Source organism: Apus apus, chromosome 7, assembly GCF_020740795.1.
Source record: "Apus apus isolate bApuApu2 chromosome 7, bApuApu2.pri.cur, whole genome shotgun sequence".
Taxonomy (NCBI): Eukaryota; Metazoa; Chordata; class Aves; order Apodiformes; family Apodidae; genus Apus; species Apus apus.
The window spans coordinates 25183704-25210422 of NC_067288.1; the positions used below are offsets into that span (position 1 = coordinate 25183704).

Consider the following 26719-nt stretch of genomic DNA (forward strand, 5'->3'; position numbering starts at 1 on the left):
CAAAAAGGAAGAAGTTGTTGCTTTTGCTCACAAGCAGGCGTGATCTTAAAACATTTTAAGCAGGAAGTATATTAGAAAGTGGAGTACAGAAAATCCTTTTATCATTGATGTCTGTTTACTTTGTATCAACCTATAGTTTATGCCCATGTTCCAAGAACAAATGTCATGTTTGTGTAAAATGAATTTCTATTACTCTCAGGAACACATGCTAGGAAACTTATGAGAAGCTCATGCTCAGAGAAAAAAAACAAACCACTATATAATCTGTATGTCCAACCACAACTCAGTAGCATTATCTCAAATATTCGGTCCTACAGAACATGAAACAGTTTTTGAAGGGTTTAATTATTTTGGATTACGAAAAGTACTGATTTCATAAGGATAGCTAAGCAATGATATGCTCAGCAACCAAGGAAAGCAGGTGACAACTCTTGCAACAGTAGAGAATTAACAGTGAGTTCTTTAGTACTGCTTTAAGGAGTCTACAGTAACTGTAAGTTTCAGGATTTTTCTGGAATATTTCAAGCTGTGATTATTTAGCTACAGTGGAATCTAACAGTGTATATATGTGACCATCTTTCATTTGGCTCAAGTAGTTACTAGTTTGCTACGATCACATTGCACTCTAGATGACACATTAATAAGAAAGAAACATCATCTCTGCTTCTCTAAGGCCCTTGCAATACAGTATAAAACTGTACACACAGTTTAAAAGGATACGCACTGATATTCCTACAGCATTCCAGGGCACTAAAGCTTTTGGCCAGGTAGTACATCCCTGGCTGCACCAGTCCTGTGGGAGCTACTCAGCCAATGCACCTGGCTGAACATGTTGCCAGAATCCCCAGGGCACAGAGGGGCCATCCTGCAGTTGTCACCTGAGTGGGAGCACTGGGAAAGTTGCTCTTACCTGGCTGCTTGGAACTCATGGTGGCTTTGGTTCCACTTGGCCAATACATACAATGTGCAGTAGAAAAAACAGACAGAGACACCCTCCCCACACATCGTTTAATCACATTAAGAAGAAACAAACCAATAAACCTACAACCAACCACATGCCTCCCAGACAGACCTACTTCCTTTTGACAGATTTCCCTGGGGCTTGGGGGAAGACAGAGGGAAGAAAGCTACCAGGATTCTGGATGGAACAGCTTCTCCCTTTCAGATGCACAGGGCAAGATGCCTCTTCTAATTATATTTATTATCCTGGAGGCACCACCATGGCTAGCCTCACTCATCACTATAAGAGCTCATATCCATAATGTAATGAAAGAAATGGCAACTTGTGCCATTAATTGCAATGTGTTGATGACACAACCAGTCAATACAAAGCAGAACATCTTTAACAAGATGTTCTTCATCTACATGTCAGGCCCCAAAGATCTCTCTTTGCCCATAATCTGTTCAGATTTGAATGTCTGCAATTCAAATTGTCCCCTAAGAGCCACAGCAGACCGACCAGGTTTTGCTTTACAATCTTCATCTTCACAGCTGGAAAAGCTTCAAAGCTACAGAAAAATCAGCTCAATCTGACTGAAAGTTAAGAGACACTACAGGGCCTTCTGCCCTCCTGTTCCATTTAACTTACCTTTGACCAAGTGTTTTCTTTGCTTAGCAGGTCAGCATAGAAGAAAGCCATCTTCCACTGGCGCTTGTAGGTGAAGCACCACATGAGCTCCCAGTAACACATGTGGTGAAACTGCTTCCAGTATTGCTGAGCCTCGCAACATTCTTCATACCTTTTAACTGCCTGAACACAGAGATTTCCAAACACTGATTTTACCATATATGAATGCATATATGCTGTAACAGACACTGGAGCTCCATGATTTACCAGCATGGCTCCTGCAGCTTCCAAATTATTAACAGCCCAGTATTTTCCAAAATCATGTATGTTGGCTTCACACGAGGGATCCCTGACTCTACAGTCACCCTGGTGTTAGCAAGTTCACCTTTGCCACAGAGCTCACCATTCTTGGACATTATATTAAGTGCTAAGCATAGGCAAAATGAATGCTTGTGCCTAGGGAAATGAGGAAACTAAAGTCAGAGGACAGATGCTCAGCTGACATTCACTGTTGCAGCTCCAAAAATTTCAAGGGAGCTACTGCACTGCACACCAGCTGATAATCTGTCTTGGAATACTTTGGACACACATTCTTAATCTCCCAAGTTTTTTCAAGTCTTGTACAACTCTCCACTCAAACCAAAGGCAAAGGATTATGACTGAATGTCATTAAAGGCACAATTTGCTTCAGGGTAGAAAAGACAATGAGAAAACTGTGGCAATAATACTGGTGGACTAGATTATCACCAGAAATTGAGAAGGGCAGCAAAAAGAGCTGGTCACACAAGCTAGTTCAACTAGTTTCCAAAATTCCTATTTGTAATTCATAAACTATAAATTACATGTAGGCCAAAGCCCTGGGAAGCATTAGCCAAAAAGGAAAGATTGTTCCTGAAGTTTTTCTAAAGCTTCTGAGACTTACTTTCCCAAAAGCAAAAGTATTACTTACCGCATCAATATTACCCTTTAGTGTTTCTATCCTGCCTGCAAAAAACAGGAATATGGCTCCCTGTAACAAATAATAATAAAAATGCAAGTATTCTATAACAGTTTTCAAGCTAACCATACAATCTAGATCTTTGTTAGTTGGCAGGAAAACATGACATGATCATACCAAACTAAATTATGATTCATTTTACCTTTGGATAGCGCGCTAAGTAAGGCTTCAGTAGTGCTTCTGCCTCCTCAACATTTCCTTTTCCTGTCCCTAGAATGGGTAAAAATACAAGTGATTAAAATAGTAAGAAAAGAAAAAAACCAAACAAATCAAAACCAGGAACGCAAGGTACTGAGTAGCCATCCTTGTCTGGCCAGTACACTTACTCTTACTGACTTGAAAACTCACTATGCACAGCCCAACACACTTTGTAGAATGCTTTAGCAGGAGATCACAGGGAAGCGTATCTCAGTGGGAAGCTACTACCTCCCAAAAAGGTCAAGGATGACATAGACATAAACAAAATATTCAGGAAGTTATCACTTACAACCATTATTTTAACTTCCCAAATAACGCACCTGACTACTTTAAAAAGATTTAGTTCTCCCAGCTTCCTTTGCTGTCTCCATCTTCTCCCTTTGTGTTAAACAAACCTCGCTCTCTTAAGAGCTTAAGATGCTCCTTTCAGTGCTGATCACTATTGTCAAATCACCCACAAATGAGTTACATTTAATCTGATCATGAACAAACAATTCAGGAATAAATAGGTGATGGAATCACCTTTCCCCCCCTCTGCGTCCCACAAGAACTAATCAAATCCAAGAGTTATTATAAACAATCTTACCTAACACAAAGGTCATGAAAGTATGATAGCAAAGCAACAGCATGGTACACAGCACCGACCTAAAGCTGTATGATGATGCTCCTTCTTGAAGCTGCAGCAGACCACGCTCCTGTGCAAACAGAGGTGAGGAGGACAAAGGACTGGAAAAGAATCAAAGCTGTGCTTTGCTAGTTTGTTAACTTCTGCAGTGTCATCTATAGGTTGCTCGCTCCCCAAATTCCCAAACTTGGCTGCACTGACACACATTGCTTGCTTAGCAACCTAAGACACACATGTGAAGTTATCTACACAGTTTTCCTTAGCCTGGAAAACATCTGATGACAGAGCAGCAATTTGGGATTTATTACATGGTTACCATAAGAGAACGTGAGACAACACCACCATCCAAGTGCTGCTAAACAGCATTCCAGAAACAAAAAAACAGTTTTGAAATGTAACAAATATGGCCATTGTGCAGTGTATCCATGTGTATTGTTATTCACTGCATAAGCAAGTTTTAAGATACCAAGGAAAAAACCTGCAACTATCAGAGAAAAGGGTATTAGGGCAAAAGGATGTTTTTAAGTACGTTAAGAACAAAAGGAGCTTTGCAATGATGTTGGCCCGCTACCACCAATGGAAAAATATGATGAAAAGAGAAGTATTTCTGTTCTCTTTGGAAAGAACTAAAGCAACCGAGCGTAAGGCTGTATTCCTATTCAGTGACAGCACAAGAGAAAACCAACTTTCAGGATTCAAACTCCTGAGGCAACAGGATTTAGCAGCCTTTCCAGGACTGGTTCAACAGCAAGAATGTAAGTATATAAACACTTTAAACATGACATCTGCCCACCAGTAAATATGCGCAGTAAGACATCCAGTGTGCTGGGGACAATTCTGTTCCAAGTTACACGATGACTGCAATGGAAAGTTACTGGAATATGGTGTATGTGACTGCAAACACACCCTTTCAAACCAAAAACACTGAAAGTAGGGACCCTGAGAGATGTCTATTAGAGCCAAAGGGGAAGGTTTCAGAACACTCAGAGCATGGTCTCAATGGAGATTTTAATTTCTTGTGCTCTTGTCAACAGAAGGGTGCTAGACCACCTCAACCCTTGCACTTACTGTACAATCCCTGATGCCCATAATCATATTCTAGTGTTCAATTATACCTGTACTTTATCAGTGTGGTTAATTGTTTTCACATACATATTTATTTTGTGTCTTGTTTTTTTTAAATTATTTATTACTGCTATAGGGGAAAGTACCATTAATGCACATATTTGCAGGTCAATTAATATGACATCTAGCCTAGACATAACAACAAAAAGACCAACTTGCATGTCACTTCAGAAGAAATTAAAAGGTAGTAAAATCATTACTGCAAATCACTAAGTTAATGGAAATCAAACACTCAGCAAATAAAGCCAACATTTTCTCCTGAGAGTAAGAGTTTGATTGATACAGTAAGTAACAAAATATGACATGTTCTACTTCTTTAAACTGCCTTATGAAAACCACAAATATTTGAATTTTTTAAAAAAATAGTAGCACTGCAAGGTAGAAGTAAGACAAAACAACCTGTGGAATGAATTTTGGCAGAAAAAAAATCCAAAGTATATTTCCAAAGTACATTTTTGTAAAGTGAAAAGTCTTCAGGCTGGATATTTCACTAAGCCTTTACTGACATCAGTACTAGCCCTTGCAATGTTTGACACCTTCCACATAATATAAAAACACATATACAATGGTTGCTGATCACATCTGTGAATAGCACTAAGAATGACAGAGAAACAAATATTAACCATATAGAACAATTTAATTATTTGTCAAGTTGATCTCATTTACCTATTTTAGTCCCCAAAATGCATTTTAATAAAATAAAACACGAAGCTATCATCTGTATGAACAGGAGTGCAACCCACACCCACCCTACGTGGGACAGCATCCTGGAGAGCAGCAGCTGTGAAGTAACTGGGTTAAGAACACTGCCCATTCATCAGAAGAGAGCTCCAAATCTGGCACACTTGAGACTGAATTCTTGAACGGAGTAGTTACACAGGTATGGGAAGCTCATCAAGCAGGTTAGTTCACACTGTGGTATGTCCATAATCCTATTTTGTCCAGTACAGGTATGAACCAATGCTTACTTTTCATTCTGCGACTTGAATACCCCAAACTTTCTATATTAAAGGAACAATATTATCAGCAGACACCATCTGAATACAAGAAATCTGGAAGTAGTTGTTACTAATATTTCAACACTTGCTTTTAGAAAAGGCTACAACAAAGATGCTTCTCCTGAAATAGCCTCTTGCAACCTGCTTCTGTTATGCTGAGATCCCCAGGGAGGTGGGATGATGATGCAGGTTGTCACTGGGAAACGTTTTAGACACTGTTCAGGCAGCCAGCCTGCCTTGGCTGTGTGACTGGCAGAGACAGAGGTGCTCCTCCAAGGAACAGAAGCCTAAGGCAGACATCATGAATCACCTTTTCAAGCACCTACTCCTTCTCCACAGGGAGCCTGCAGAGGTGAGCCAGAAAACCTATCAGCTAAGTGAGGTGTCCTGAGTTAGGCAATTCTATTACACCATGTAATCCTCACTGGGGATCACGCTGAGCATCTCGGTGCTAAATCACAAGCAGCTACTCCTTCAGCCTAAGAAGTAACTCCATAAACAAACTACAGTCACTGCTGCCAGTCACTAAGTATTATATTTCATTGCCAGGACACACCTTCTAACCATAAATAACCCACAAGCATCTCCCACACCTGTGCTGCAGGTGACACGAGCAATCCCAGAACACCAAGAACGAGCTTCAAAAGCCCATTACAGGGCATACTGCTACAATATAGAGCTAATGTAAAGGCAACAAGTGGTCATAATTTCTCCAAAACACTTAAATGACATGAACACATTTAGGTTTTGTTTTCACACAAAAGATAAGTTACTCTGAAGGGCATAAAGTGTAATGCAGAGCAGGGAGCAAGGACACTTCTTAGAGACAAACGTGGTCCAATACAATAACCCTCACCTTTCTGTGCAAGTTGCTCTTAACGTCCCACAATCTCTTAATTCCTAAGATTATTCCTACATTCTATTACATCAGTATCTCACTGATTTGATCCTTGTTCTAAGTCATCCAATGCTTTGTCATTCAGGACTCCCCACGTGAGCAGTGGGGATTCCCACAGTGAATGCAGGATGAACCAGGACACCGCTCAAAACCATTATCAGAGAATGCTGGGACTGGTTCATATTAATTTAAGCTGTCACTGACTAAAATTCATCTGCTTCCTCAAAGTGAAAGCTCTTGAATGGCACTTTTAAATAATTCTCTTTTAATTAGGGATCTTGACAATGAAAGCAAAGCAAGGTCATCGTTCATGTCCCATGACCTGATCACATTACTGCAGTCTTAGCAAGGAGAATGGATCATGCTAACAGCTTTTATGAAGAACAGGCTAATTAAATGGGTAGATGGGGCATCTCTGTGTATCCCAGGAAATGATTTTGGCTTTAACCTTCATTTTAAATCTGCAGAAGAGACCAAAATGCAAATCAGAAAGATGCTTAGTGGGAAACTAGAATTCAATTTATTACAAATTGAGACATCAAAAATATTCTCTAGCTCAGCTGCTTTCAGAAAAATCCTCCTACATCAAAAAGTATAATTTGACAGAAATTGGTTCTATCTGAAAGTTTTCCTGCCTTCCCTGAAATCATGCTGTTATGTGACCCTCTGACAAATCTCACTTAACATACGGTGGGCTCATAACAAACCTTTCTACAGCTTAGCACCACAGAATTTGTAATCATCTATGAAACCAGCACAAGAGCAAATATTAGCCCGACCCCTGGCAGAGGGATCCGTAAGAAGGGTTCAAGGCTTATATGAAGATACATCAGAAGTTAGTTACAACTAAACACAAAAAGTCCAGCTGGAACACATCTTCCACCTGCTGCCCAGAGAGTGAGGAAGGCATGCACAGCAAACATGATGGTGGGTAATACATAATTCTGCCCACAAGAATTTCACAGAATTGGGCAAAACTGCATTGAGCCTCAATGCCCAAATGCAGGTCCTATGCCATTAAATCAAATAAGCCTGAATTTTGATATAGGGGAAAGTAAGAATGGCAAAACTGGCATATCTTGGAGTGGAAGGGAACAAAGATGGCCTGAGGCTACTTTTATACTTATTTGATCTTATCCCACCTACTATTTTGAGACTCCAGGCTGCTGTTAAGTAGATCATGTTGTCCACAGTGCCCACAAATGGCTTAGAAAGTAATGGAGCTTTAGGCATGTCCTCATTTACTATCAGACAGGACATGTCTGAGAGACAAGTCCCTCAAGGCAGATCTGCTGGCTCCAAGGCAGATTAGTATTGTGAAAGATACCACAATGCAATTCTACATCCAGTTTTAATAACCACATGGCCCACACCGAAAGCAATCTGTCCTCCCATGCACTGTAGCTCTCTCAGGTAAACTGTAAACAGCTCAAGGCACCAACCACAGCTCTCTCGTCCTTTGCACAGTCTGATGCTGACCATGAGCATTTACTGGAAAAGGCTGCAAGAGCAAACACTGATGCATTCAAAATTCGTTTCTTCTGGTCAGGGTGCAGGACTTTCCCTCTCCTCCTCTGTAACTGTTTCTTTCACTTTCAAGACTCTTTGTACTGCAGGGGACAGCTTTCTCTTGCAAGCTTTGGAAAACTACCACTGGGAAGGATTGCAAATGCAATTGCAATTTCGTTTTTGGCTTTAGGCATCTGACTCACAAATGTTAAATGCAGAAAGACATTTTTGGGATATTAAAAGAAATGACCATCAACGAACTTTGACCAACATGTTTAAAAGTACTTGTTCTTTATGGTATGCAGAGAGCAGGTTTTTGCTGAAATTTCTGGTAATCTAGGTCATGCTTCAGTGACTCATTAAAAAAACAGAAGCTGGCTCATTAACACAAATACCAGCCCACTCATAGCCATACAAGAAATCCCAGGGCTAAGAAAACCCAACAGAAATTGAATTAGAGGGACAATTTCAATCTGCAGAAATCAGATGAGCGTTCTGCAAAGTATTCTCAGAATTCTGCTGGTACAAGAATTGCCCCTTACATTGTAACTGAGAGGCAGAACTATCTGATGTTTGCCTCTACTGCTTGGGAAACAGCTCCTGGGCCATTCCTGGAAATTTCCAAGTTCTAATCCGTCCTCTGCCAAAAGCTCCTTCTTTTCCAACAAGACATTTTATTTTCAGATCTAAAATCTTTCCTGTAAACTAATACAATGGTGATGACACCCACCCACCCGTCATGTAAGGGTGCAGCTCCTTGAAACTTGTTTTGTAAATAAAAAGCATTACAAAGGAGTTAAGTTTTAACCTGTTTATACAGCTTTTGTTGTGTTTGCAGGACATCAAACATTTACCTTACCAGTATTTATGAAATGCATGTGAATAGCATTTAGGTTAAACAGACCATGCTTTCCTAATCCAGAAACCCAACTTCAAATGAATCTCATGGTCTGTAGGTAGAATGAGAGACAAGGGCAGGTACAAGGTAACAAGGCCAAGATATTCCCATCAATTTAGTATCCTATTTTGAAACCATAAATCCACAAAAACCCTAACATGGTGCTTCTGTGCATCTGCCCTGAGGAACAACTCAAGTTCAAGTGTGTTTATTGATGCTTCATTACTAAACTTCTGTCCTTAAGCTGCATCCACAAACAACACGAATCAGACTGGTTACTCTCTAGGCAAAAAAGCACTTACTCTTTTAGAGAAAAACAATTTAGGTGCCACACTCAAGTCACCAGTTGCTATTAAAGACATGGAGGAAAAAAAAAAATAATCAGAAATTGAACTGAATTTTTTTTCCTAACTGGATCTCATGCAGAAATCTGTCAGGGACTTTCACACACGATAATGATAGTAATTATCACGTAAGCAAATATATTAAAGGCTAAGAAAACACTTTTGGCTATGGACTTCTAAGTACAATCATGTATGTTAACATCATTGTATTAGTCATTGTCTTATCATATTTCATAACATGAACATCGAACAACGGTATCAAAATCTTTGAAGTGTAATAGTTCAGACAAAAACATAACGAAAAACTGAGCATCAGAAAGCATCTCAATTTTTAAACTTAAAAGTGAATGTACCAGTAATATTTAACTCACATTTACCTTGTTTCCAGAAAATCCAACAAACTCCAGCAATCTCAGAATCCGTGTGGGAAACATGGACAATGTCTACAGAAAGAAATGCAAGTTAACACAGTAACAGACTTTCTGCCTTTCAGCTGCCACCTACCTCCTACAATTTTTCCACACATCTCTATGTCTGATGATTTCCTGGGTAAATTTTACATACCATTCAATCAGGAGTATTTGTTTAATACAGAGACCCTGCGTCTCCAGGGTTCCCTGCACAGATCTATGTATACACAGCACATGTTTAGTAACTCTAAGTATTTCTTGCATGTTTCAGAACTACTTGGTGCATACTACACAGTACATACTTGTTCTTTCTGCAATAAATCTTACATTTAGGCGTATGCCAGATTCACACAAAGTAATGTCAGCTAGGGGAGGCACCAGGCACTTTCTGCAGCCCATCACCTGAACAAGAACACCACACCATCTCTGGGTCAACACCTCTGACATACCAGGAACAGTCCTGCACTATTCGACCACACACTTTCTGACCAGAAGACAAACAACAACAGCCAACAGTGGCCTGAACAGCACCCAAGGCCCCATTCACACACCCTGCCCCACCAGCTGCCCTGTTAATAGCCAAGTCCCTGTTGGTTTCCCAAGTGCCATTTCAACAGCAAGTGGAAGTCAACAAGCACAGGCAACTACTGCTTCTGTACAAGGCCTTTCTTGGGCTCCATCTCAGTGGGTCCCTTCTCATGTAACTGTAACACCTCACCTTCCAAGTACCTCCCATGTCAGATGAGATAATGTCTCAGCTGATCTCCCCATGAGGATGTGCAAGTGGGTATGCACACACAGAGCACTATAGCCCATGTTGCAGGTAGCAGTCTCTTTACTTCTAAAGTTACTACCATTCTTAGACCAGAGACTGGGATCCTGCACATACCTAAATTTTAACCCTATAATTAGTAACGTTGATGTTAGTGGAATTTATCAGGTATTTCTTATAAATTAAGATCACTTTCAGAAGGCTTCAAGGCTTCAGCTCAAGAGAAGTACTATTGGTACCTACCAGATTAAATGCTCCAACTCCAAGTTTTACACCTCCCTCAAAATGAAGATGGTTCTCGCCTTTGACGTAATGTGGAGACTGTATGAGACTGTCCAGCTCCCTGAAAATCCACAAGAATCCATTACATTGTCAGTAAACAAAATGGTTAATTACAATTCAGTAAGAAAGTAACCCAATTACCTTGAACTGCATCACATTAAAAAAAAAAAGTTAATTTGTCATCTGAGCCAGGTGAACAACACCTACAACATTTTTTTGAATTATCAACAAATAATTTCTGTCACATTACTATCAGTTAAACAATAAGGAGTCCTGGAGATCAATTTCTGTCAGACATGGTAAATTTTCAACCACATTTCTGCCTGAAAATGTTTCAAGAATGGCTAGTGACATTTATTGCAAAAAAGAGATGATGAGGAGATTTAAATAATTTAAATTGGTAAATTTGATTTGAGTGTCACTAATTCTTGGATTAGCTATCCCCTTTTTGTGCATGTTCATTCAAAAAATATTTGTTTCATATAGAAAAAGACAATTGTAAGAAATATTTTTAAATAAGCAGGGGTATCATAAATTACTTTTCACTTACTTTTATGACTTTCAGAGATTTCAGCTTTGTAGTGTCTCTATTTCCCTGTCAAATCCAACTGGATTTGAACCTTTTCTGTCTCCAAGCTTTCTATAGCTATTTGTTTTTCAAATTAGTATTCTAGTTTATTTATCTGCTTGGACTATTCATTGTAATGGCAGTCTTTACAATGGACCTGAATTTAGAGTCACCTTCAACCCCCACAAACGTGGACACTGCCATCCCTCTCCCTTTCAGTATCTTTCTGGAGAACCTGGACTGGATGCTGTTTTGTGTCTGCTAGACACATGAGTTTCTGTGGCTGTTCTGAATCCAAATTTCAAGTCTTAAAATAAAACAAAAATCATGCATATTTAGCTTTCATTTTTAAAAATTATTCATAGTCTGTACTATGGTGAAAATTTTCTGATACCTCCTATTCACTGACAGTAAATGTTGTGTTCTGAATTTTTGTATTATTATTATTATTATTATTATTATTTCATTCCATCTTTTCTACAGTGTCTGGCAGCCTTTTGTCCTTGAAAGGGAGTTTTAAAAATTTTATCTTTGCAACATTTACTCCTCCTGTATTTTCAAGGTTGCTGTTGCTGTGGATTATCAAGCAGAACTGCTGACAGCAGGGAAAGGAAAGATGGCTTTTTTAATATCAGAAACAATGTTGTAAATAATACTGATCAATCAAAGCAAATAAACTCTCACTTCCATTTTTTATTGTTTTCTCTGTTGCACCCTGCTCTCACCAAAACAGCAAGCCATTATTTCTTCTGACATCAAAGGTACAGTGCAAAAATTGTGGCTGTCAATCTCACATACAAACTTTCTTAAAATACATGTTTTAGTCATATTCAAGCTGTTATTAGCATACCTTTGAAGACCACCCAAGAGCTACTAGATTTATAGCACTTCATTTTTACATATACTAGAGCTGATCTTAATTTAGTGAGGCACAACTGGGTATGCTTCCCATGGTGTACATTTTCATGTAATTTTTAGAATTGATTATTGCACTTGAAAGCCTTTTGTACATGTTGAAAGTAGCTCTCTGTATCTTCCTGGATGAAGAGGAGTCAGCTTAAGCAGATGTTTTTGGCTTACAGGCACTAAGTAATGGGAGTATTGTAAGTTCAGATAAGCAACTCTGCTTATTATTCTCAATAGCATGATGCATCTTTTCTTTACAGCAGAACAACTGCCATACTTAACCAGATTAAAATCCAACTAACCAAATAATTCACTCAGACAGTGGCATATGCTTGGAAAAACATTCTCCAGGAGTTGACTGTTCAGGGACCTCATGACACAGACAGACTGCATCTGTTCCCCTATGCTAACTAGCCCCTCTAAACATTATTTCCTGTAAATGTGTTTAATCTTTGTTTAAAGCCATGTCAAGTCCTTCATTTTATTGTCTTTTAGTTTTGTTTTAGTTTCATGCATTTATTATGGAATTATTCATGCCTCAGCTACTGGTTCTGAAAGTTCCAAAAAGCTGCAGTCAGAACTACAAGGAAATGCCATTTCACACCCCTAATAACTGCAAGACCTCCAAGTTGTGCTGTGCAGATATAATGAGCATGACATCACTTAGAACAGTTATTTTTTTCACATAATTTCAAGGATACATTTGAAGTAAGCAAACTATGGGAGTTAATAGGGTTAGGGTCCACTATCTTTACAGTCCAAATCAACTGTATTATCAATGGCCTTTGTAATGCAAAGGAGGAACCTGTGTGGGCTGAGAAAGGCTACAGACCTGGGCCCCACAGTAAAGGCTGCAATAAATACAACAGTAATTCATTTGTGAATTGAGCAATTCAACCAGCAGCACTTTTTACTGAAAGAGTATGCTTAATCACATCATCACTCTGCCTTACCTGTATGTTTGGTAACTGTTTCGGACTTTGATGCCTCCTTTTATGAAGCTAACCATATTCTCATCCTGTTAGAAGGCAAACACATCAGCAATATGACTTTATAAGCATTATAAAGGGCTCTTGTCTTCTTGAGATGAACACATCTTGAGTACAACCATCCTGACACAGGCAACGTAAGTCTCTGAGAAACTACACATAGATTTAGGATTTCCTTTCTATATTAAACTATTTTTACTCTGTATGGACATATACACTTTACTTTGATGCCTTCTGAGATTAATTTGGGACCTTTGGACCATCTGAATTTGCATTAATGAACACAGGGACTAAGCTCATGAATGGCACCTAAGGTACAGGCATTTGTGGCTGTTTCAAAAAATAGCTTTCTCTCATTTGTCCTTCAGCACAATTAAGATCTGAACATTTCCTGGCTCAGCACCAGAATCAAATAACTGTTCTCAGGAGTCTACAGAATATAGTTTCACATCCTAAACAGGAAGTAGGGTAAGTAAAGTTATACAGGATGTGCTCTTTCTGGTCTGAACATTCAAGTACCTATGAGATCCATACTAATGCAGTAACATGTTGCATTACAAGCTAGCATGAACTGAGAACTCTCAGCAAAGTGTACCTGGGGGACCATTGGTTTCCAGTTGTATCCCAAAGACAGAACTCTTTAGTCTCGTATTTTTCTGGCGGCAGTTTCTTGCCTCATCATATGTAATCTGTCATTCTGCTTTGTTTTGATACCTGCTGTTACTTTGGGATAGGAAGACTACATGTGTTTTAGCAGACATGTTTTCTGTGATGGTATTTTAAGAAGCTATATGAAGAGTTGCAGAGAAAATAGCCTGGATTAGATGATCATTTGGTTGTTTTAATGTTATTGCTAAGGAAACAAGGTCCAAGTGTGCTCATCGATGTGTACAAAAAGAGACAGAACCTGCCTCAGGGAGCTTTCCAACCTCCTGTAAATCAGGAAGATAACTCAATCCAATCAAAGTTAGAGTTCAACTTCTTCCAGACTTGGTTTTCCATGAATTACTATAGGAAGCTATTAGGCTTCCTATAGAATTGAAGGGCAGGGGCTTATTCCTGCAGTACCAGAAACGTTATCAAGAGTGATACTTGAGGACAGAATTGACACCATAAATGAACCTGTTTTTCCTGACGATTTATCCCCAGATACTTGAATCCTAATCAAATGCAAGCAAAATAACCACAGAAAAATGAGACCCTGTTTTTATTTGTTCTGTAGAAAAAGTCAGTTTTTAATTGGCAGCTGGGGCTACAGCATACCTAACCATAGGTAAGGGTTCAGTTATATTTTCCTTTGAATAGAAAATGGGAAGAGGAAAGAAGATGGCTTTTAAATGTTTAAATACTCATGATAACAACAACAGATAAAACCAACGTGACAATAATTCATCTTATTAAATCCTGCTACTCATTTTTAAGTGTTTTCACTTTGGATTTGGATTTGGTCATTTACATCAAGCATTAAAACTAAACCACTTTGATAGCTGTTGGAACCAAGTGCCTTTGTTTCATTTTTAAAACCAGTTCATGAAAAATTAAATGCAGAATAGAAAAGGAAGCAAATGAACAGACGTTCTTTATGGAGAAGAGGACAAGAACTTCTTTTCTTACTCTCAAATCTCTCGTGTCTCTATAAACACTTTTAAAGAACAGATACCTGTGAAAATAGTGCTTAAAATCAAGAGACACTGCATTAGGCACTCCTTTCTTACAGGCACCGGGGGAAGTTCTGAAAAGCCTTGCTTCCATAGCTTCATGTATCACCCAAATTGTTCCCAGTGCTAGAGGCTACTCAACCCAAAGAATTCCAAAGGAATATGGAAATAGGTAGCTACACCTCAGCTATTTCAAAGTCCAGTGTCTTCCTATAAAGTCAGCAGCAGCAGCACTCTAAAAATCTTCAGAAGAAGCTACTCTGACTACTATTTTTGCTCTGAAGCAATGGTTTCTAGCAGAGGCACAGAGCAGATCTCTCTGAAAAAGGTTACACTGCTCCTAAACTATCATAACCAACATAAATCAGAGCTCATCTGGCAACCTCCAAACACTATAAAATCACCATTTGCATTTCATTCTCTGTCAGCAGCTTTGAGCCCAGAAGCAGAACCCCTTTCAAATGTGACTTTCACGATCTCCTCTGCATAGACAAAGAGGCCCACTGTCATAGAGCAAGTACAAGAAGATAAATTAGGTTTTCCAACGATGATTAACAATTTAAATTGCAAGCTGGAGCCCAGGTAAGTATTGCCAATGTTTATCCATTAAGCAAATCAATTGAATTAATACAGACAGATAAAATTCAAGAAAGAGGGAAAGCTCCCCTTCTTTTAAAGACAGGCAGCATTGTTAAGCAAAAAGCATGTGTGAAGCCCAATAGCCATAATAGCTGTTTCAAGAACAGGTGAGAATAGTCTTGAGAAAGCAAATACTAGCCTGACCAAAACAGCTTCAATGACCATTTCCTTATTTTTTTTTTAAACTGATAGCCCAAGATACAGTATTTGAAAATCAGTGCTTAATGCTGCTGCATTTCACACAACTAAAAGGTTTTAAGTGATTTAGATAATCACAAGGATAACAAAACATTGGACTATCTCATCAGCAGACAGTCCAGATAAAATCCAGATTTCATCCAAGAGTCTTACACCACTAGGTAAAACTAGGTTTTTCCACAATTTCATTAAGTTAAAGAAAAAAACACCTGTATGGTGTGTTCTTTTCCTTAAGGATCCATGCAGGAATCATACCTGTAGGAATGTGAGTGCTGCTCTCTGAAGTAAACATTCAGCATAGCAAATTTCTGCATGGATTTCCTCTAGTGTCACATGGAGCAGGAAAGAAAACAAAACAATCAGACAAGTAATTAAAAACACTTAGCTCATTAATATACACATAAGATTACAAAGCTCAAACTGAGAAAAATCTATTCCAAATTTGCTGTAGTGTTTCAGTCCTAGACTACTGAGGTTACTACAAACAGAAATGACATACAGTTACAGAAACTTCTATGGTGCCTTCCAGGAATTCCTGGATCCAGAATCTTTCTAGGCATTTCTTTATGTAGCAATTTTTGGAAATGCTGAGTCAGTAAACAATAAAAACTGTAATTTTGGCTGTAGTGACACAGCAATTGCTAAAACAGTGAGCCAGCAAATGCCAAACCAGCCATTTTGTCAGTGAACTCATAATCTGCAAAACCACACTGGGTGAACAATTCTACACAACTCAAACTGCAGCAAAAAAAAAGAGGAAAACTTTATGCATGTTAAGGATAATGTTACCTTCAGTGAAGTGTTCAAGGCTTTGTCTATGCACAAGGTTGTTGATAGAATCAGCTACTGTAGATTTCTTCCTAAATCTGCAGACAAGTCAGTTTGGTCATTCTGAACATGAAGCATCAGGAACAGAGAACAGTGTCTTTCAGCTGGCCACCCACTCAGACACTAACATACCTCCAGTAGCTCAGCAACCCTGTCATCTCACCACATATACAAAATTCAGCATATTCCATACAGAACTTAGTCAATATGGTCCTTCTGGAATCCATCTTTTACCCCTCGTGCAGGAAACTGTCTTGATGAAGGAAAGGGATGAGGGGTTTTTTTGATTTATGTTGTGTGCAAGTGTGCATGTGCAAGTGTACATGTGCACAGAAGTGGGAGTACAGCTGACTTGCAGACAGCTACAGTACAACCATCACCACAGGGGAAGGTTCTACAGTGTCTGTAAATGGTAAAGAACTTCCAGACACTGCAGAACTAGGGCTACAGGCAGGACAAAAATCTACCTGACAATAAAATTCACGTATTGCAGTAAACGGAAGTTTTAAAGACTAGACTGCTAAAAATCCTATGTAGTCTGACCTCATAATTGAGGCTCCTTTCAGCAGGAGTCTGGACTAGATGACCTCCTGATGTCCCTTTCAACCTCATTTTTCCTATGATTTCTACAAAACTACATGTCCCTTCTTAGCTGAATGTCTTTCAAAACTTCCCCATGAAAGTCTTATTTATTGACTGAATTGCTCCACACTTACTTTTGACAAGTGGCTTGAGCTTCCTTCATTGTGTGTCCTGCATTCAGTATGTCCTGAGGATCAAAAGTCATCATAGCTTGCATTTCCAATATGGTGGCATAAGTCAGTGCATGATACATACTATCTTTAGTTCTGCAAGAAAACACAAGATGCAAAGTACAGCTCATTTGATCATATTATTACTTTTAAAAACAAACACAAATCCAGTTGCAGAAACTCATCAGTATGGTGTGAACTCGGTCTAAATAAACTACAAATCAAACACAAAGGACATACAAAATTATCAAGAAACAGTAATATATTGAGATTTGTACAGGAAATAATTTCTACATCTCCAGTTTCAGTAACTGTGATGACATGTGCCAATTCTGAGCCAAGGACAGATATTTAACATGCATAACAAAGCTCAGGCATTCATCACATGGCTAACCACTCAGAGACCACGGAAACATTTTTTTTGTTTATTTTGTTGTGTTGTTTTTGTTTTTAATGGAGTATCTACTGAGTACTATGAAATGTGACACAAATCAGATACTCTTATTCTATTTTGGGACAGTTACTCAGGACAGACTCAAGGAGAGAAGTAACACAATCCTGCAACTATGGCCAAAGTCGAATCTTCTTCAAATAGATCTTCCCCCTGGAAGTGGTTCCCATCTACACCAAACATTAGAGCTTTTTCCTCCTCTCCCCTTTCACCAACCTTCACACTCCAATTTGTTCAACTGAAATATTCTTCTGTGAGATTTCAGATGGTGCCTCTTTTAAAGAAAGCCAAAAATCTTTGGCATCAGTGCAAGGAAAACAATTAACTTCTACCTGCATCTCAACAGCATCTAGCAGAAAAGACATTTTGGTAAATCACCTCCTACCGTAAGTGCTGTGAGCCCCAGACCTTGCTGACCCCCACCTCAACTCCAGTGTAAGTAAGAACAGACAGATAATAGAGAAATTAGTTTAAAACCCAGTGGACTCAGGACAGCTCTGTCTTGGCCTCCTGCATCAGGATTCCTTCTGTAGATTGATACATATAGTAGAAAAAAAATTAACATACTACAAAATGCCAGCCTGAAGTGTTCCTGTTCATTTGATTACTCACCAGTCTCAGTGGGCACAGAGAAACACACTTCATCTTGTATTTATTAAAACAAAACTTTTGAAGGTTCAAATTCAAACTACAGGAAAGGCATTAAAATAACCCCCTTTCAAAATTTTAGAAATTTGCTTTCAAAATCAAAGCAAATAAATATTAAATTCACTGCACTAAAAGGAAAATTTATACTTTTCATATACACAGGGTGAAGAGGGACTTCCCTCTCCAGTAATACACTTCTGATACCAAATCCCTCCTGCCCTAATCAATGGTTTAATCTAGTTTGCTACTAATATTTAAAGGAGATAAGTAATGTTTATCATTAGTCAACTGGTATTTATCAACACACAAATTTACTCTTCAGGGACTGGGAGGTGGGTGGAAATGCAACCAAATGTAACAGTTATCTATGCCATTTATACTAACTCTACAATTAAAGTTGCCAGCTACATCCTGGCATATTGCCAGAAGTTGCAAGGCCTGCATTTTTAAGGAATGGATATGGAATGAAACTTGAGAACTCTTTTTTTTTTTTTTTAACTCTTCTTTCAAGTCCTCAGCAGCACTTTCCCCAGGACACTGTTGGAGTTAACAAGCCTTTATGACATAAATACAACTAATATTCTGATTAATGACTTATCCCAGTAGTTGGTATCACATGCCTGAATAAGAGGATTATAAGTAGTATCTTCAGGCACTTCTGGAGTCATGCCACATGCCTCTTCTCAACTCTGGTGCAATCATCATCATCTCATAGCATTGCCCCTTCTTGAGAGCTATTGGAGCACACTTTCATTCTTGCTTAAAAACAAGCACCTAAATGAGGACACTGACAACTCTCCCCTCCAGCTGAAGTATGAAAAGCAAAAAGATAGGCTTGTTTTGACTTCAGAATTAACACAGGGCTAGAATTTTTCATGAAAACCACAGTGCCCAAAATCTTTCTGAGGATCCTTTTCCAATAATCCAGCAGGCAGGACACGTGTTGCCAGGTTAAAGTCCGTGCCCTGATTTAGTATCAAGATGCTTCTAATAAGTGAAACAAATCCAACAGCACAGAATGAGAAAGCCCCTCCACAGACCAGCCAGCAGTCCATTCATCCAGATGTACCCAAAAGCAAGATATTGAGGCCCAAATCAAAACTGCCTCAGGAGAACGTGGTCTCACAGGGCCTGAAGGCTTTCCTCATCTTTACTCACAAGTTCCACCCAATGTCCAAACAACCCACTGGACTTACTGCAAGGGCTTCCACAGAAACTCAGTTTTGATGAATTCTCATTTTCCAAGAAAAACTCATTTCCTGTGAAAACTCCCCACTAGCACAAAGCTTACAACTAGGAAGGACCATTCTGATGGGCCACCAGCCTGGTTCCCTAGTTCCCACAAGCTGTCAGAATTGTCAAGTCTGGTCTAAGCACAAAAAACATTGTTCAACAAGTGCACCCCGAGCCCTTTTGATCTAAGCCATTCTCAGAATGCAGCAAGTTCTTTCTGGTAGGAGGTGAAAATAGTTAAGTCAGGTTTTGGCAGCAATGTGTTTATTTACAAAGACTGTAAAAATTGTGTTCTTCCAGACTGTAGACATAAAAAGATTTTTAAAAAAGTGAAAATAATTACTTTCTTCATGTTCTTTACCATAAATAGGTAACTCTAGCTTCCTGCAGAGCTGTACACCATCTTTATCCAAACACTGTCTGGAGCTTCACACTATGAGCTTCTCCTTACTCTTTCACTGCTCTCTTAGTTTGATAACTACACTCCTCCCTTGTTAGATCCGTTCCCAGAGAAAGCTCCTCCACCCTTCTTAACAACCTTATGTTTGCTTTTTTTCTGCAAGGGCAAAAACATTTCATCACACCATGAGGACAGACATTACAAAAGGCTTCCATTCCTCGGTATCCTCTTTCAACTTTTAAAGGTCAGAACATACAAGATAATACATAATATTTTAAATTGGGTTTATATTAAAAATTCCAGTGATAGTAAACAGTTACCATAGAACTACACTATTCCAATCAGTTTCACAAGTTACTAGCTAAGCAGTAACACAATCTCTTCACACCAACCTGAGGTACTCCCACATCAAAGGACTGAATTTACCTTTCAAAAACAGGCACTCTAGAATTAACTTTCCACCCAAAAACACCAAGTGCTTTCTGGAGACTATTTTCAGAACAAAGTCAACTGCCCAGAATGAATCATTCTCATATTGTTCTTATAACACTACAAGCAGCAACACAGATGTGCTGCAGCTCATCCAGTTATGCAGATTACTCTGAATCACAAATTTATCTTTATTATTTACCATTCTCCCAAGTGATCTGATGTCAGTAAACTATCAGGTGATGATGTCATGCTTTCCTTCAGGATAATTATTTGAATATTCAACATTTGTCTTAGGGAAGGAAAGGGGTATCTCACCAGAATCAACTCTTTAACTTACAGTTATCTGTTTGATATGAGGGCTAAAAATCTAGTCAGCTTTCAATTGATTTACTGTATGTACCTCAGGGCTGAGGAGGAAAATAAGATTTTTCCCCACTTCAGTGACTTGACAGTTTCAGTGTTACTCACCGTCAGAGTTAACAGGTAACATATTGAAAATCAATGCTGTGGTTGGTGACTCAATTTAAGGAATTTCTTAAAGAATTCTTAGTGTGAATACTCCATATACAAAATTAATTTAATTTAACTTACTGCAGAAAACATGAGATAACTGGAGCCCACTATTGTACAATGATTGTTAATGACAATGAACTGACTCTAAATCCTAAAAGGTAGCTGGGGAAAAATGAAAAGTTATGTAACATGAAGCAAAAATGCCACATGATGTTTTTTATGAAACTAAATCTCTTTATGATGGACTTGTTTTTCTAACAGAGAAAAAAAGAGTTTTAGCTCAATGCATGTCTAGACACCATCCTCTGATATTTATTTTTAAGCTGCTAGGAAAGATCTTCCAATTTTAACTCTCATAACTTGCCAAACCTGCTCTCAGCTACACATGGTACAAATCAGTTGAAAATAAAATTATTGTGGAAGCCACATGTGAGCACTTCAGTGAATTTGCAATAATATAATGCAGAGCAGAGTATCTCCTACAACGTAAGTGGTAAAGCTGCAAAACTTACGATATGAAATTCTTTACAAGCATGTAAAAACTGAAAAGTATTTCTTTAAACAAAGACAGTATGTTTATGGACTGTGAAAACCAATTTCAAATCTCAGCATGCTAAAAAGCAACAGTGAGGAACTGATGACTCCTAAAGTAAATACTCAGTATTAACACATGTGCCCACTCTACAGCTCTTGTCATCCCCTAAAGAGATGGCATGAGTCCATAATGGATATCATCTGTGGGGAAATTTAGCTTCCTGTTTCTGCATTACACTCCCAGAGATCTTCAGTCTTTATTTCCCTCACTGCCAAAGGCAACAGGAATAAGGGCCTCCTCTTAACAACAGGCTAACATGAAAAATCACTTTCAAAATGGTTCTGCAGTGAGGAATACACTCAGGTACAAAAACAGAGTATCAGCTCATGAAATATATTCTGCAGGGCCCAACAAAAACTGAATGAAAACCATACGCAATAGAAGAAAAATGGATTTACAGACACCTCCCTCCCCAGCAGCACTAGCTTTTGCAGTGTTTTGGAAATCCCCTTCAATAAAATATCTCCCTATTTTATGCTAAGCACTGAGTGTTTCCAGATGGGTACAGGGGGTTTACCGTCAGAATTTAATGAAAACACAGTTATTCTTCTTACCATTTTTATCTTCTGATGATATATCAACACAAAACAACACTGCTGTGAATAAAACCAGTATTGTTAATACATCTGAGCCTAAGATTTATCATTATTTCACAGACTGTTCTTCTAGGGTTAAGCTACAGATTCTAGCTTAACCATGACTGAGGCTCATACCTCAGCGAAGCAGGTATGTAGTATTCACTATAGTTAGCCTTGATGAATATCAAACACATACTATTACCTATGAATTTTACTTGTTTCATATTCCAGGGACCTGAAAGAAAGGATGATGTAATTTTCTGATGGCTCAAAAAATTAATGGAGTAAACTGGGGGGGGAAATGTGAATTAACCACAGATTTCAACAAGCCAACAGCTCAGGTAACTTCAGGACAGGGTATGAAAAATCACACACATTGTAAAAACACAATGATTTTTAGGAGCTATTTTATGACCTCATTGCCTGCAGCTGGGGCACTCATTACATGCTGGGCTGCAGTGTAATTAGGAAACAGAGTGCATGATCACAATGCTGAGTTGCATAATCAGCTGTGAGAAAGTTTCTGTAAGTGGTTATTAAAAAAAAAAAAAATTAAAAAAAAAAAAACATACCTCAAGTGATGTGTCCCAAACCTGGGAATTCAATACAAGGTCACTTGCTCATTTAGAAACATAACTATAAATTCCCAAATTCTCACAGTATGCAGAAAAATATGGGAAAGGAAGAGAAAAAGAAAGTGACAGAAGATGGTTTTTATTCTTTCAGGAGCTGTACCACAGATAAGAGGTTACTTCTTCAGATCACCATTCAGTACCTTTTATAGTTACTTCTGATCATTTATTCACTCAAGTGTAAATCATTTCTTCTGTCTTCCCCAAAACTTAACACATTAACTTACTGCCCCCTTCTGAACCAAAACCATGCAGCCTTATCAGGCTAGACAACTAGCTGTTTAGTCAATTCTCCAAGAGATGGTGAAGCAAAGAAAAATAAACAGAGGAAAACCAGTAAAAGTAATCAACTTACTTTGCTTGTAAAGAAGCCAAAGCATCTGAGAATTTGTTGTTAAGAAATAAATCCAAAGCTGCCATACACTCATGCAATGCTGTGTTGAGGTCTGATGTAGCTGACCTGTGAGGAGAGAGAATAAACTCAGCACACTTGTTCTCCTTCTACCAGTGCATTACTGCTACATTTCAGCTCCCCATCTTCAGCTCTAGTCTTACTCCTGTGTAGGATCTGCTATTCCATTTCTAGTGATTGCAAAAAATGAAAGTGTCTTCCATTATGTTTGTGGTTGTTTTTTTTTAACTATGCTCTCACTCTGTGACATGTAGAAAATACAAGTTTTGTACTTTCTGTAAGTAAGATAAAGTGCATGTGTTGTAAAGAGGAGCCTGGACATGTGGAAGTTACCAGGTGGGAGCAAGGCAACGTGATCAGCTCAGGTAGCAGGAACACGGAAGCACTGGGTGACAATGCACATCTGACTGTGTGTAAGGTTGACAGAGACTCAAAGCCAGAAGATTATCTCAGTGGCTCACTCTGGCTGTACTTTCCTCCTTTGCAACATTCAGATGTCAGCCTGACCTGTCACAAGGGTTCTCAGCTGGTCTTGGTTTACTGGCAACAGGATAATACGGACCAGCTGAATAAGTTTGGCCCAGGTTCATCCCCACCAGAACTGCTGGACAAAAAAAATCCACAAAAGAAACAATAAAGCCTTGCACTAACAAAGTTAAGGTAACCTGGCCAACGTTAGGACATCTGCACGTAATGATCAAAGAGCCACACTGCACTAATGTGTTGTATACAAGTCCATACAAAAAAGCACACCCCCCCCAGTATAACCAAATTAATAATCATGTTCCTGATTCTGAACAGCTCTAACTGATGTGATCTGTCTTGTGACTTAGAAACTATGCTACTTCCTTAAAAAATGGCACAACACATAGTCTGCTGAAAGGAAAAATAGAGAGCAGAGTTCTGGTATCATCATAAGGAAAAACACAAGAGAGCACAGAACAAGCAGATAGCATCAGTAATAGTCACCAACTGCAGCAGTGGTTCAGTTTTGTTTTTAAAAATAATGATTGCAAAGGAAGACAAAAAGTGCAATTATGTATATGAAAAACAGGATTATAAATCTGAGATAAACATTATATGACACTATTCACAGCAGCTGTTGTCATCACACTTTAGATACACTGCAAATCCTTCTGCACCCAAGAGACTCTCCAAGTGCTTTGCAAAAATTGATTAACCAAGTCTTGGCATCTGACTCACACAATACGCAACATCACGTCTGCCTACCTATTCTGAGCCTTACTTACTTTAATAATTAAAATTTTGACAATTATTGTTTACATGTAATACAGTTCTTACCTGCTTTTCTAAACCTGTGTCCCTGAACCAAACAGCATATTTAATACTATGTAAAAGATATTCTCATCTGTTTTAAATTACTTACACTAGTAACATTTTACCTGGGTTGTTTCTTATCATGCAGAACTACCCTAGTAAATACAAATAAACCTTTTCAAAATATTCATTTGAAACAGAAAGATGACAAAGAAAGAAACACTGTTGAAGGTCAAAGCACAAATAAGATGTATTAATAACTTAACATCTTTTCTGGAATAACAACACAGTGCCACCCTCAGCAGCAGCAAACATACAAGTTGCATACAGCAGCAAAATTACAAGTTACTCATGCTCCATAGAAACCTACCATTTGATGTGGTTCCCAAGTAAAGGGCTTTAGACCTGAACACAATACACATCTTAAAGAAATGCCACACAACATTTGTTGCTGTTAACAATAGGGAAGAAATACGTTAAACTAGAGTGTGCTGAGCTTTTTAGCAAACTGATTAGTCATGCTTCAGTGGGCTGCAGATTCCTCTCCTGCTTCCAACAGCAGGATCAGAACTGCCTCTAAGCCAAATGGAAAACGCCGAGCACGGCTACTTACCTTTCTGCTAAATCCCTTGTGTTTTCTGACATAGTCATTTGTGTGCCCCCTCAGCACTGAGGCACCAACATCCAGCAGCACCAGCAGCAGCACCCGGTGCTACTTCCCCAGCCCCGAGTGACAGTCACGCTGGGAGTGCAGGGCAGGGCAGTGCCTCCCTGTACCCTCCCACTGGTCATTATGGAGGATAGGATGAGAGTTATGAGCATCTCCAGTTCACTCACAAGGTACTACAAACGAGCTATTTGGGAGCCGGTCCATGACACACGAAGTTCATATATCACTGGATCCTTCCTACTGATGCAGAAGGTGCTGGCAGCTGCCAGCACATCTTTCATCTACAGACCTGTCTGAAATTAGTGGCAGCACCAGCTATCTTTCAGTCAGCATGAACCAAGCTCAAGTCAAATATCCCTGTAATTACACATCGGAAACAACGATTGCCGCATGTGGCAGCAGAACACATTGCAAAGCCCTGAACCAGAAGGGAGAGTCAAACGAGGCCGCAGACATGCAGCAGAGCTGAGGCACTGATGCTGCGAATGTGAGAAGCAGACAGGCTAAAGAGGAGAAAGTACTTCTCCCCAGCAAGGGTTCTCTGCAAAACAGGCTCCAGCCCACCAGCCAAACTGCTGCTTAGTGTTGGCTCCTACAAACTTGGGAGGTAGCGATGCTTTTGCACATTCTTTGCAAAAATGTGTCTTTAAAGCCGTGCAAAATGACACAGGTGGCCATAAACAATTTAATCAGTGCTGTGAGCTCACTTGGCCAGTTTTTGTCCAAAATAAACCAGGGTATGCTCCCAAGCTCTTCTGTTGGAGCATCAGCACTACTGGTTGTGTAGGCAAGAAGGGCAGCCACCGCCAGCAAGAACAGTCATCTCTCTATGACAGCTAGACTGTAGAAGTTTATTAGCTATGATTTAATTATCTAAATTAGTTTCTCCACAAGCATCTAGTGTTAAAAATTATACATTGTTTTTCTCCTGTACCCAGTCTGACTTGCTAGATTACACAAAGCAACTGCAATACTGAAGACATCAACAGCTGAAGGAATACCCAAAAATTACACACAAGCAAGGGATAATCTCAGAAAGTTACTCTGAAGGCATGAACACACCTGATTAAATCTCTTGCTGTTTTTATGACATGCTGTACAGGAAAAACCTGTGGTGCAACTGGTATAAAAATTACTGTAAAAGATCCACAGGTTGCCCTGTTAGTGACTTCATTACATGCTCCTAACAGCACTATGTACCTGGGCAACAGCAGGAGATAAAAGAGTAATTACTCTCTACAGCTTAAAGTTAACTGGGATATTTCCATGGCAGGATCATGAGCTACTCTGAAATTATTATTCATCACTTTTACTAGCTGTTTATACAATTTCTAATTGACACTTGATTTCTTCAAATGGCCTTTAAAGTTCTTGTATGATGGAGGCTCTGGCTGTTTCTGCCAAGTTCTTCAAGACTTGAGTTGGTAGGTCTTTTGAGTGTCATTTCTCTGGTAACAACCACATGCTCAGACAACCCTCAGCATGCAACATCTCTTCCCTCATATATATCTATGTTTTCACTTAAGAAAACAAACAGAAAAATATTAAGATCTGAAGTATTTCCAAACTTAGACCATTTCCCCTTTGATTTTAGAAGCATCTTTTTTTTTGCTTTTTGGTGTCAGGTCTTGCAAGGACAGTCAAATAGTTTTCATTGTGGTTTTATTATTTACAAAATCATCATTCTCTGCCCCAGGTACCATGATTGTGGGTGCT

At 38.9% G+C, this 26719-nt stretch overlaps 1 protein-coding gene across 4 annotated transcripts in view; it reads right to left on the reverse strand.

The window, feature by feature from the left end:
• Positions 1-26719, reverse strand: part of TTC39A (tetratricopeptide repeat domain 39A) — a 44068-nt gene that overhangs the window by 10973 nt on the left and 6376 nt on the right. For 2 of the 4 annotated variants that reach the window (XR_007890078.1, XM_051625411.1), the window contains exons 2-12: positions 22999-23103; positions 17126-17257; positions 16371-16447; positions 15837-15904; positions 13051-13115; positions 10585-10684; positions 9537-9602; positions 3349-3457; positions 2707-2774; positions 2517-2576; positions 1589-1750 (exon numbers count right to left, since the gene is read on the reverse strand). Coding sequence is in view for 3 of the 4 variants with exons in the window: in XM_051625411.1 (XP_051481371.1) it covers positions 1589-1750; positions 2517-2576; positions 2707-2774; positions 3349-3457; positions 9537-9602; positions 10585-10684; positions 13051-13115; positions 15837-15904; positions 16371-16447; positions 17126-17257; positions 22999-23103 (1012 nt within the window). In the remaining variant the exon portion in view is untranslated. Of the gene's footprint in view, positions 1-1588; positions 1751-2516; positions 2577-2706; positions 2775-3348; positions 3641-9536; positions 9603-10584; positions 10685-13050; positions 13116-15836; positions 15905-16370; positions 16448-17125; positions 17258-22998; positions 23104-24946; positions 25021-26719 lie in introns of those variants that run through there. The other 2 variants (XM_051625413.1, XM_051625414.1) reach the window with 2 other exon arrangements.